This window comes from Taudactylus pleione, unplaced genomic scaffold (genome assembly GCF_031769625.1).
Source record: "Taudactylus pleione unplaced genomic scaffold, aTauple2 ptg000360l, whole genome shotgun sequence".
In the NCBI taxonomy this organism is placed as follows: domain Eukaryota; kingdom Metazoa; phylum Chordata; class Amphibia; order Anura; family Myobatrachidae; genus Taudactylus; species Taudactylus pleione.
This window is the reverse complement of record NW_028284761.1, coordinates 4,432,880-4,445,174: the sequence shown is the minus strand read 5'-3', so window position 1 is coordinate 4,445,174 and position 12,295 is coordinate 4,432,880. Positions and strand designations below refer to the sequence as shown.

The 12,295-nt window shown below is 34.3% G+C and overlaps 1 protein-coding gene across 1 annotated transcript in view; it reads right to left on the bottom strand.

Annotated features, from left to right (window-relative positions):
• The window catches only part of CSMD3 (CUB and Sushi multiple domains 3), a 1,208,248-nt gene that overhangs the window by 297,149 nt on the left and 898,804 nt on the right, over positions 1 to 12,295 (bottom strand). Inside the window, exons 33-34 of the mRNA XM_088444368.1 lie at positions 4,108 to 4,221; positions 3,328 to 3,423 (exon numbers count right to left, since the gene is read on the bottom strand). Of these exons, the coding sequence (XP_088300494.1) occupies positions 3,328 to 3,423; positions 4,108 to 4,221 (210 nt within the window). The remainder of the gene's footprint in view (positions 1 to 3,327; positions 3,424 to 4,107; positions 4,222 to 12,295) is intronic.

The following is a 12,295-nucleotide window of genomic DNA, read 5'->3' as shown; positions in this document are numbered from 1 at the left end:
TGCTACATCTTTGCTGCTGCTCACTGACTTTGCACCCATGCCGCCATAAGATTACATGGTGCGATCGCAATGTGCGCCATAGCTTACCGTAGCGTATGCTGCTGTGGGTATAGCATGCATAGCGTGATGCTTTCGCACGTTTGCAGTGGCAAAGATGTACTTTAGCAGGACAAATCTGTATGTACACTGATATATGTTTGATAAATCAAGTATCATTATGATAACCTGTGCCCTTGGTATGAAATACTGATTAAATAGATAGCATGATGTTTATTCATAAACTATAAATAATAGCTAATTAGTAATAAGCCTCCACTATGTGGAGTAAAAGCCCTAGGGGTATCTGTGTATTGATAAGTGTGTCTAGCTCTAAAGGAAAGTTAGATGCTCTTGGTGAAAATCTCTATAGTTTTTTCTACAGGTCTTATCACTTCACTTTAGGTATTATTCATAAACTTTGCTATACTAAAATAATGACCAAACTGAAAGGACTAATGAATTCCTGAAGCAGTTTGCAATATGTGACACATGATCATCTATGTGAATGAAATATTTTAATGAGTATGATAAACATTAAAATCTTCATTATCTGCTTTCCCTTTTGAATTACCAGTTGAGCACTTGTTGCAAGATCTGGAAAGACACCCAAACAAATGTAATCCAAGCAAAACAATAATAATACTGATAATAATACTAATACTACTACTACTACTACTACTACTACTACTACTACTACTACTACTACTACTACTAATAATAATAATAATAATAATAATAATAATTCCATTTATATTACGCTTTTCTCCCATAGGACTCAAAGTTGCTTTACAGACATCAGAAAACATGGTACATTGTTCAAGGAATTGGTGTTGCAAAAAATAGAAAACCACACAGAGATAATTAAAATCCACCGAAATCTAGAGAGCACAATAAGCATATTGCAGGGTTGGTGCAGACATTTTGGGAATTAATTTCCAAGGGTTATATATTCCACCCAAAAAAGGTACCAGATGAGGCAGCCATCTTGGGTGCACTAATAGTTTGCAGGTAGCCATTGAAGACATCAAAAGACTAAGTTTAAAATAAGTGACAAAGTTATATTGTTCACTAAAAACAAATGACTAAGTCTTGAAGTAATACATCCAGTTATGCATCTTTAACTACTTTCCATACTCAATAATATTTCTGTACCCATAATTCTCTTACAGGCTGAAAAGACACATAATTCATTACTTCTTCATAATTATTGTACTCTTTAATCTGGTGGATAATCAGCCCAAGTATGATATAGAATTTATTTTGATTTTAGGCATTCACTGGAAAGGTCATGTCTTCTAAACATGCAAATGCTAAAAAATAAAAAAATATATTTTTCAAAAACCTTAAGAGATAAATTCAAGGATCCCCATATAGGCTGTTGTTGCACTATGAACATACAGTATTTGCCTGTTGTCATCTTTTTAGCATTATTGTCAATGTAGAGATTAGCATGTATGGACCAATGTTTATGTAAGTCTGGACCGGGCATCACTTAGATGCCCATAATAATATTTGCTATCTCATTTGGATGCTTTTGTCTCATTGGATTACTGTTGATTACCTTATTATCAGTTCCTTTTGCAAACCTGTTTAGCCCTTAGCAAATATATCAACACCTGCAAGACCTAATGGCAACCAATGATCAGTGAACACAATCAGTTCTATGGGAAAGAGGGCTGTTGTAGATGTAGACCACGATTCTGGTTGTAGTCACTGACCTAGTAGCGTTAATGGTAGCCAACACAGTTATGATAAAAGAAAGTGAAAATGATGATACAGTATGTGAGTTTGGGAAAAATACTTGATGAGGTTAGAATTTTAGAGTATTCTTCTACTGTTAATTTTCAAAGCCATCGTAACATTCAACAACAGCTTAATAAACTATAGTAAAAAAATAAATACTGAAACTAGATTTGTAAATGTTATTTTTAAAATAAGCATTAAGATAGTAATGTCAATCTGTGTTATAAGTAAGATGTAAAAAACATGTCTAGCCTACAATTAGATTTCACATATCATTTATGTTGCTTCTTCTACTGCAGGTTATATTTGGGTCTGCTGATATTTGTATAGTTAATGATATAACTCTCAGATAGGTTACACATTGGTCATATCCTGTTACCATTCGATAAACTAAGGATTCATTTGCAATTTGAAAACAGATAAAATTTCTGAAGACTAATATGTGCTTTTATGATATGTTAACTAATATATAGGTTAATAGGTTGTGCAGCTTTCTAAAAAAAATTAACACAATGGTGTAGGTGCACCCATAAGAAACTATTCATCCTAGTTTTAACATGGTTTTGAGGCTTTAGCAGCTGAAAAAGTCATTAACAATGATAAGTGTAAACTAGCCGCAAAGGCCTAGTGTTGTGAATAATAATTTTGTGGTTGATAATTTTTGTTTTTGAAAGAAACTGTAAATTAGTGACCTGACTAGAGAGTACATGGATTTTATTGTGATTGTTATTTTTTTTTTTTCATTATTTCAATGCTAAATGCAAAATCATAAATGCTGTTCTACAGTTGCAATCTCTTTCATACTCAACAATGTTTATTTTAAAATAATAGTATTCTAAGTGTACAGATTTGAATATAAATTCCAGATAATTACACAGAAAATTAGCAAGGCAGTTCAAAAACATTTTAGTCTTTGGTATAGCAGAAAACTATAATTAGATGGTTAAATGATCAGAGAGTTTAATGTACTGGTAAAAAAAAAAAAACATTTGTTTTCAATCAGTGAACTGAACATGTTTTCTACTTTTTATTTTAATGTATTTGATCTCAATATTTCAGAAATGTGCTACAACATATGTAAAACTCTCTATCTCCTTCAGCATAAAATGAAGAATGTTCATTTTCTATCTCCATGTTCCCTCCCTTATTTTTTTAAATTTCAACAAAATCACTGGATTTTCAATTTGTTCTTTTATGACTGTGTAACTATTGGCAAACTTTTATGTAGAGATGCGCAAATTCCTTGGTTTATATTGAGATTCAAAATAGTTGTCTGGTATAAATTTATATTGGCTTTAATTAAATGAAATTGCTAGAAGGATTATCTAAGCCAAATTCAACATATCAGCTACTCAAATGTGCATGTTGAATTTAATCCATTCCAGTCATACTGTATATGCAAATAAATATAAAAAAGGATTAGAAAGGCAAATTGAAAAGCCATGTTGTAATACAATTAGAAAAAACTGGAATTAAATCTTGCACTTTCCAGTGTAATGAAAAATGTTTTTGTTAAATTTTGATCAGTATGGTATATGTATTTACCTTGATAGACAAAGTGAAATCCTTTCGATGTCATTGGTCCAATAGATGTAAATCTAATTATAATCTGGTTACCAGAACTTAGAGGAAGCGACTCTCCTACTCAACAAAATAAATAAAACAAATTTTATTATCAAGTCAACAAAGTCTGATTGTGTTATTGTCACTCTGTGATTAATAAAAAAATATAAACATGCTAAGATTATAGGGCACATATATATTAATTTATTGATTTAAATTGTTAATTTAAATGATTTCCCATGTGATAATAGTTATGTGACAGTAATATCACTATCCATACAATGGAGCCAATGATCATTGTCTACACTTTCAATTTAAAGGTTCTTTATTAAGCATGTTAGATTATTAAGAAAAGGATTCTATTTGGATGCTTTTAAAAGGGGATGTTCACCCAATAATTTTATATACATATGCCCCTCTTGTCATCATAGCAGAATGATATTTAGCCCCAGTTTTTTTCAATCCTCCAAGCACTGCTGTGTTCAATGGGTAATGTAACTACATATTAACAACCCATCTCATAGAACCTATAGTAAACCAATAAAAGATCAAAGAATCCATTTATTATAATTCAGCACTACCAGTTGAATTTTTAAAGTTTAGAGACCCAGATTTTGTTGTGAAGAAAAGTACTATTATTCTGCATAAACTAAGGAAAGGATATGTAAAAGAAAACCTATGCATTTTCTCCACTTTAAGCTGGCAGAAAAAAAAACATTTGGCATGTGGCTCATTTTAATCTTTGATTAGAAAAAAAAGTACCTGAATGAGATCCTGAGAGGGAGGATAAGAGAGGCGACTGTTGAGTTGCTCCATCATAAACCTCAACTACGTCATGGAGAGACGTCTGGAAAAACACAAACTGGCCAAAAACCACTAAAGAGCAATAACCAGTAGCAGAGAAAGAAAGGGAGAGAAAAGAGAAAAAAATCATGCTCCAAGTTCATGACCATTAAGATGTTTAAAATAATTTCTGAAAAGTGAAGTTAAATAAAATATATAACACTGCATAAGGCATATAACATGGGCAAAATGTTATATGTATAAGTCAATATAAAACTCAAAATATAAATATATACCTATATATTCTTTACATTAGTAATTTGTAAACAGCAAACAAAAGGTATAAAAAAACAATTAACAATGTTTGCTGAATTTGTAATTTTGATTTATTTTGTAGAGGAGCAAGTTCAAATAATGAAAATGGGTGGTATTTTCTAACAAATTTCAATATTATGAATATGAGTTGATGAGTAAAGATAAATATCATAAATATTGATTTCAGTGTTTCTAATTAAGAATTAAAATGGGGCTCAATAAAAAAACACAGTACATTGGGTATAATAAGTTTCTGCTCCATTATACAATTGTGTCCCACAATTTGTATTTATACAGTAAATCATTTGCATGATTTGGTTATTGATCAAAAAAAAGGTCTTAAATCATATGAACCCAGACATAATTTTTTCATATCCTTGCTTCAAGAGGCGCATTTTATAGGAAAAAAATGTGCTTACTGTCTCAGTTTCTTTTCTCTGATTATGATTATTATACAATCCAGTCTCAAATTAAAAAAAGACATAAAATGTCAAACAACATCTTCTGTAAATGTAGAATATGGTGGAGAAATTCATGTTCTTCCACTGATTTTTAATAGTTCTAAATATTTAAAATCTGCAAAGATTTCATGGGTCATTTTTATGATATTCTGTTTTATAGGTTGTTTTAAATAATCTTAGTGAACAAAGTAGTAATAAATTAAATATTTAAATATGTATTTATTTATTAATCTCATAAAGAGTGATTGTCAAAAACCATAAATGTTTTTGTTTTTTAATTTATTGTTATTGTACTGTAGAGTTGCAGCATATAGTGCCTAAAAAAATCTACTTTATTTAAAAAGGTATTTATTTAGCTTAACTACATGATTGGTTTGTATGTGTTACATTAGAAGTTTGATAAACTTATTACTAGCAAAACTATGAACCACTAATTTGTATGAAATTGTGATAAAAAGGTTGCCAATATTTTAGAATACATATTCAGTAAATGTGTTTTTAGAAACACATACTACTATCCTGATCACACAGAGTAAACCTGTTAACTATTAATCCTTACAGTAGTTGAAAGTAAGCAGGATTAAAAAGTGAAGTACAAATCTGCAGTATGAACCTCAACGCAATGTCAACAGATGTTCTAAAATGACCAAAGAGTTTGACTATTTGCAAATGTGAACTTATAGCAGTTCACTGCCCTCTATATCCACTACTAACTGTATCATGTATAGAGCTCAATAGATTCTGTGTTACATGATGACAAAATAATTCAGGTGTGTGGAAAAGACATTATACAGAAGAACAGAATAAATGTAAATTTGAAAGCTGGTTTAAAATTTGTGTATTTTTTTTTTATCTACCAGGTCAGGCAAATCGTGATGCCCATGGTTCAGTCAATTATTCATACCTACTCAGCTTTTTCATGTGGACACCTCACTGAGAAAGTTAACTGGATAACAGTTATGTTAACAGCTTTAACATCTCCAAGAGACTATTCTATCTAAAACTTAAAAAACAATCATACAAAAAAAAAAAACTAAACAAACAGGTCATCATGAGTGAGAAGAGTCCAGCAATGTCTGATGCACTCTCGTTACTCCTGCCAATAAGGTATTTCTCCAGACAGGCAGAATATTGTCATCAGGCAACACACTGCCATTGCGAGTGTGCAAGAATGAGTAGCACAGTGGAAGGATATCCTGAATGTCAGACTTTGGGGCCTGAGTTGTAGTTGGGAGATCCCAGTCAGAACTGAATGATAATTATTTTATGGATATATACATTAATGTTTTTTTTCAAAGGTAATTTCACAGTCTGTTTATAATCAATCCACGATAATTAAGAGGCAAGTTTAACCACTTGCCTGGCTAATATTATTTCCAAAAATGTCCTCAAATTGCTGATTAATTTAATTATCAGATTACATAAATAATAGCTACTTAAACCCGATTTAGTATAATTATATTAATAAATATGCAATTTTTTTGTAAAATTCAGCAATTTTAGGGACATATACAGTTAAAATGACTATGTTTATATATAAGAAGAACAGAATAGCAACAAGGAATGATCCTAAGAATTGTCCTTGACTGCTGGCTGGGAAAGTGATAGGGCATGTGGAGGCAGGGCAGCTGCAGTGCAGGCAGCAGCTCTGGTTGGTGGGCGACCAGGGCTGCTGACCTGGTTGCATTCTCACTCAATAGTGACTGTAGCTGGTGGAGTAAAGGAAAGCTGCAGCTTCCCTGATCCCCTTGACCTTGGGTTGCTGGAGGACTGTTTTACTGCAGCTATGGGTGGGCAATCCTTTTAGGATCACCCCCCTCTTGAAGCCAGGCCAGCAGGAGGGAGTTGAGGAGAGGTTGCAGCAGCAACTGAAGGGCCAGGTCTGCTTAGCAGTGGCAGTGGCTTAGCTCCCTGTTAATCACAGCCACATAGGCAGTCCCAAGGGGAGGTGTATTCACCAGAGATAACAGGTAGGAGCTGGTGCTGGATCTGACCACACCAGAAAAAGGTTAAAACACACCAAAAATATAATTTAGAAGATTGTGCATTGCTTTCTACAGATTTTGACATGCTTTTAGTTCATTGTTTCAGCTTATGTATTTATTATTATATTATGTATTTTTTTTCTGGTATTCATTACTATATGTTGAAAACATACATCAATTATATTTTGTACCCTGGTTAACAAATATGTATGGTGTAAGTTAACTATAAAATATTTACTGTTTATTTTGCCTAAAATTAATTTATAATGCAGCCCATCCTATTCCCCTCTTTTTAAACCTTCTAAAGCTTTTGATTTTTATAGTTATATATTTAAGTTTCTATTCATCCTATAGGTCCATATACCATGCTCAACAGTTCAAACTTCCACCAACCAGGCAACAATTAATCAATATAAACAATACTATCTGTCTCAAGAATGTCTTCTTTCCTCCCTGGCCATTTCATCCTTTTCTAGAGCCCTAACCCTTTTAGACATTAGTATTTTTGTCTTAGTCTCCTTTTTTATTATTTGCTTCTCATATCCCTATTTATTTTCTTGCACTGAGCATCAGATTTAATCTGTAAACTCAAGATAGCATGACTTTAAGGTTGTTGCTATCCAAGTAGCTGGTTTAAAATCCCTTAATAAATGCACCATAGTTTTGGGAGAGAGAGAGAACAATTAGTCTTTCTACCAACACTTAAAGGCAAACAGTTTTCCCAATTTTTGCAAAATTCAGCAAAATTGTAAACAGATAGGAGTATTGCTTTTAATATTTTAGGAGGAATGCAATTAAAAGTGATGTACTGGTGTTCTTTTGTGATGGCGTTGGAACGCTTGCAATTCCTGCCTACATCATGCATTTAACTTCACAGAATCACATTTTTTATCCCACAAAAATAATTTGAAATAATTTTGGCACCAGTGCCTTAAATGTTCAAACCTCCAAATCATACTAAATGTACAACAATGCTAAATAAATGACAAAAAAATAATAATAATAATAATCTACTATGTTCATCTTTTAATGACAGATATTGCCTATTTGTTTGAGATATTTTAAGGTTTACAAATCACATCATTGCTTAAAACAACAGCACAATATGTAATGCCTAAAAATACGTTTTTAGAACAGATAATTTATTCAGCTAGGAAAAAGAAATGCGCAATGTACTTTCCTATTTTGCATTTGTTTACATAAAACAAAGGGCAAAGGTCCCATTGCTTGGAAGATTGTTGTATGATTTTAATGTTTTTTCCATCTGTGTTGTTGCCAAATTGTTACTACAGTATCCCCTCTCTTGTGCTCGTTTCTGTAATTTTAGCTTGTGTAGGAATTATATGAATTATAGAAATGCAGCTCGTGTTCCAGTAACTTGAAAAAACAAACAGCAGATGAATAAAACCTGTTACAAAATATACTTAATTGCTGTAAGTGAAAAAAACAGTATGTATATGTATGGATTATTGGTATATCAGGACATATACCCAAATGGGTATATCAGGGCTCTCTTTTCTTATGTGCATTTTCTTCCCTCATTTACCATCATCTCATCCCCACTGCCTACAATGGCACCTAACCCTTGGGTTCTGCCACCCTTTGGCTTATTTGAATATTATGACTGCTGATTCAGCAATGTTCTTAAAGCATGTCATTTTTTTCTTGTTTTGTTGAAACTGTTTCTGTTTATGTAATTTGGAAGGTGCTGCAGACCTCATGTGGCGCCATATACTGTAAATAGAAGATAATAATAATATTCATAATACTATTACAAGTTGTGTTCTTTTTATGCTCTGATATAATTCTGCCCACACAGATGAATAGGAGTTTTAATCAGACTCAGGAATTTTCATTAGTATGCACATTCCTGATGGTATCCTGTGATGAGGAAAAGCAATTACCTGGACGAGAAGGGGGTAAACTATATATGTCTGCCTATAGATGATATGGAGTTGGTTAGATTGCACATGAAAGCCATCTTTTAGCATCTTTCTGCCATAAAGTACACCGTCTGAAGCATCTCCTGTAAAGGAAGCCGGTAAGAACTCCAGGCAAAGCACTGAACCACTGAATAGGCGCTATCATGACATAGACTGAGGTGTCTTGGAGGTAATACTGTGGCCCAGGGCCATAACTAGGGTGGTGTGAGGGCACCGCAGGGCAGGGGGCGTGGTTTAGGCATGTCAATTTTCCTGATTATCATCACTCTCACTTGTAGCTTCCTCTTCTTTTATCCCCAACATCTCCCGGCCTCTCCTAACTCTTCCCTAGCCCTTCCCCATGAGGCCATGGCCCTTTTTCAGGAGCACTATTTTTTGTCCCTATTTAAAAAATATGGGGGGGAGCCAATGCTCTCTCTGGCACATGGCACCAAAAAGTCCAGCTACGGCTTTGCTGTGGCCGCTCTCTCTATATATATATATATATATATATATATATATATATATATATATTTATTTGTTTTCTCTTTTTTCTTGCCCAACACTACCTACAAAGTCCTGCAAAGTCTGATGTAGAGCAAAGTGCTCCCATACCTTGTATTCTGAAGCACTGGACAGGTACTATCACGACATACACTGAGGTGTCTTGGAGATAATACTGTGGCCGCTCTACAGTATATATAAACATTTTTTCTTGCCTACCACAAACGGAACCTTAAGCAGGACATTGGGATGCCGCTCTCTGTGATTGACTCTTACATGCACTGTGTTTCACGCTACACACACATGTACTCATCAACCCATCTAAAATACTGGACTTTGTTGAATTTACTAATTGTCTCCAACTGTATCGACACATATACCTTAATACTGTGCAATAGTTTTTACCCTATATGTATAACCTGTACCTTATGTTGCCACATGTATGTCATATACTGTAATTTGACCCTGTACTATATACATGTACCAGTTAATTGACTGTATATAATTACTTATTTTAAGGTTAACACTGTGCTTAACCATTAAATAGATCTTTACACAATTACTAGAGTAGCGTGTTTATACATATACCACCACATACAGGGGTTGAGAGCGGTAACTCCTTAATTTTTTCTGATTATACTGAGAGGATCTAGGCACCTCTCACCTACCTGTGGCACACCCCGCAACAGAACATAGTCATCCAGTGTGCAAGGAAACAAACTATGTCTTTATTCAAACAGAAGTCTGACCAAAAGGTGTGTGCAAAGCAGGACAAAGAACAAAACTGTATGTTTTCTGCTTTGATATAAAATTAATATTTCTACACTAGCTAGTAGCTTCAGAAACCATAGAAATATACCTGAAATCTGTACGCTGGTTTGGTGTGATATGACTAGGATGTATGGTTTAGGAAAAACACTGTATCTAACCAATCACACATCTCAAGGCAGTCTTGTTTACAATCATTTTATAGCTTAAACAAGAGATATCAATGTGAACCATATTTCATTTGGCTATTACACAGGGGAAATTATGTACAGTTTTTGTACTTTGGTTAAAGTTACCTGGGTGGTTCTGGCGTAGACCCTGGACTACTATACAGCCAGCCAGTCATCAGTGACTTGGTCATGACATCACTATGGGGGGGTAGAAAAGTTGATAAAAGGTATGGGGGCATTTTGCTCTGCATCAGACTTTGGGGGTTCAATTCTCAGCCGAAGCCTGGACTTGCATTTCCTGCCATTCTCCCTGGCCCAGAAAAAGATGAGTGTAGTTCTGTATTTATTTTTATTTTTACATTGCAACACACATTTGTCTATGTATTCTGTAATCCTTTTTATATTTATTATTTTTGTAATTAAGCATTGTACTCCTTTTTGTAAATAAAGTGTTCCTTTATTAGTATATTTTCATATATGCTTCAGAACCCAGTCTTTGTAGAAGCTAATAGATAGCTAAGGTTACACTATAACTATTATTTATTGCTATAGTCAGGGGGAGACCAACTAACTGAGTGCTTGTTTGAGTCGCAAAGACTGCATAATTGTGACAGAGTGTTTGGGGACCTGTGGTCTCTTTTATATCCACAGGAATGTGGCAATCAAGAGAGGGGTACGGTATAACAGGCAGAGTGATAGAATATAAATTATGAGTATTAAAATATATATTCAATTGCTATTGGATGTGAAAATACAGTGTACGGTGTGTATATAAAACAAAAAAGTATTATAACACGTTTTTGTCAATTTTGCAACACACTGGTAAATTGCTTTTGTAAATGAAAATACAGTGTGTGTATATAAAACACAAAAATTATTATAACATGTTTTGCAACTTGTGAATGCGGGGGGTGTGGCCTATCTCCATGAAGTTACACTTAAGTGTGCCGATCTTGAAGGCGTGACCGCATGTCACGCCCCCCAATCTCAGCACACAGTGGGCTTACCCAGTGCTCCAGCAACTGCTGGGGCAGCCCAGTCCCTCCCCTGCCTCTCTCTCTCTGCTCAGTAACACCATCCAACGGGGTGATACCAAAATAGCAGAGCAGCTCTGATATTTTGGTGTCACCCCACTCAGATGGTCTCACCCGGTGCGGCCCGCACCCCCTAGTGACATCAGTGGCTTTTGGTATATTATGTCCCCAATTATCTATCTTTTATATGTAACTAACCAGCTGCAGTTGCTCCGGTTCTTACCTTAATTAGTTACTTCTCTGGCGGTATTCTTCTGAGAACAATTTACAATATTATATATCTGTTCATGGGCCGACCTAGACCTATGCTATAGTATATCATTGTGGCCTGTCAATGAATTAATCACAAGTAGACCGAATGCTCCCAGTGTATTGAAGCTAATCTTAATGCAAACATACAAGCTCAATATACATTGCATGCTGGCAAATACGTAATTCTGCGCTTAACTGATCTAATCATAAGTCACTTTTATTAAACCGTACTTGTTTCACTCCAATGACAGCAATAAGTAAATAACGAGGGGCTCATTGTATACCAGGTAAAATAGATAATAATTGAAGATCCCATAAACATAATAAACTAGAATCTTTCAAATTCCAACATCTTTATAAAAACTCCCACTTCACTGTAGCTGTGATATATACTGGCTTCTTCTGTGCTGCCCAACTGATGCTACTGATTGAGAAATTACATGTCCGCGTATGATCCTGGTAATGTAGCTAATTATTATTTTCTTATTGGTAATTACTTAGTCGAGTGCCTACGTGTTATGCAGCGTTTCATGTTGAATATACTGTATATCATTCACACCTGTCCATGTCCCTGTAGAGTTTACAGTATACTTTCCATACACACTAGGGTTCGTTTTGTCTGAAATCAATTAACCCGTCATTATGCCTATGGAGCGTGGGAGTAAAACAATGTACCCATGCAATTATAGGGAGGCACAGAAAACAGCACACATCAAAGGCCGCAGTAGGACTCAGTTTTTACTGTAGAGGTTATGG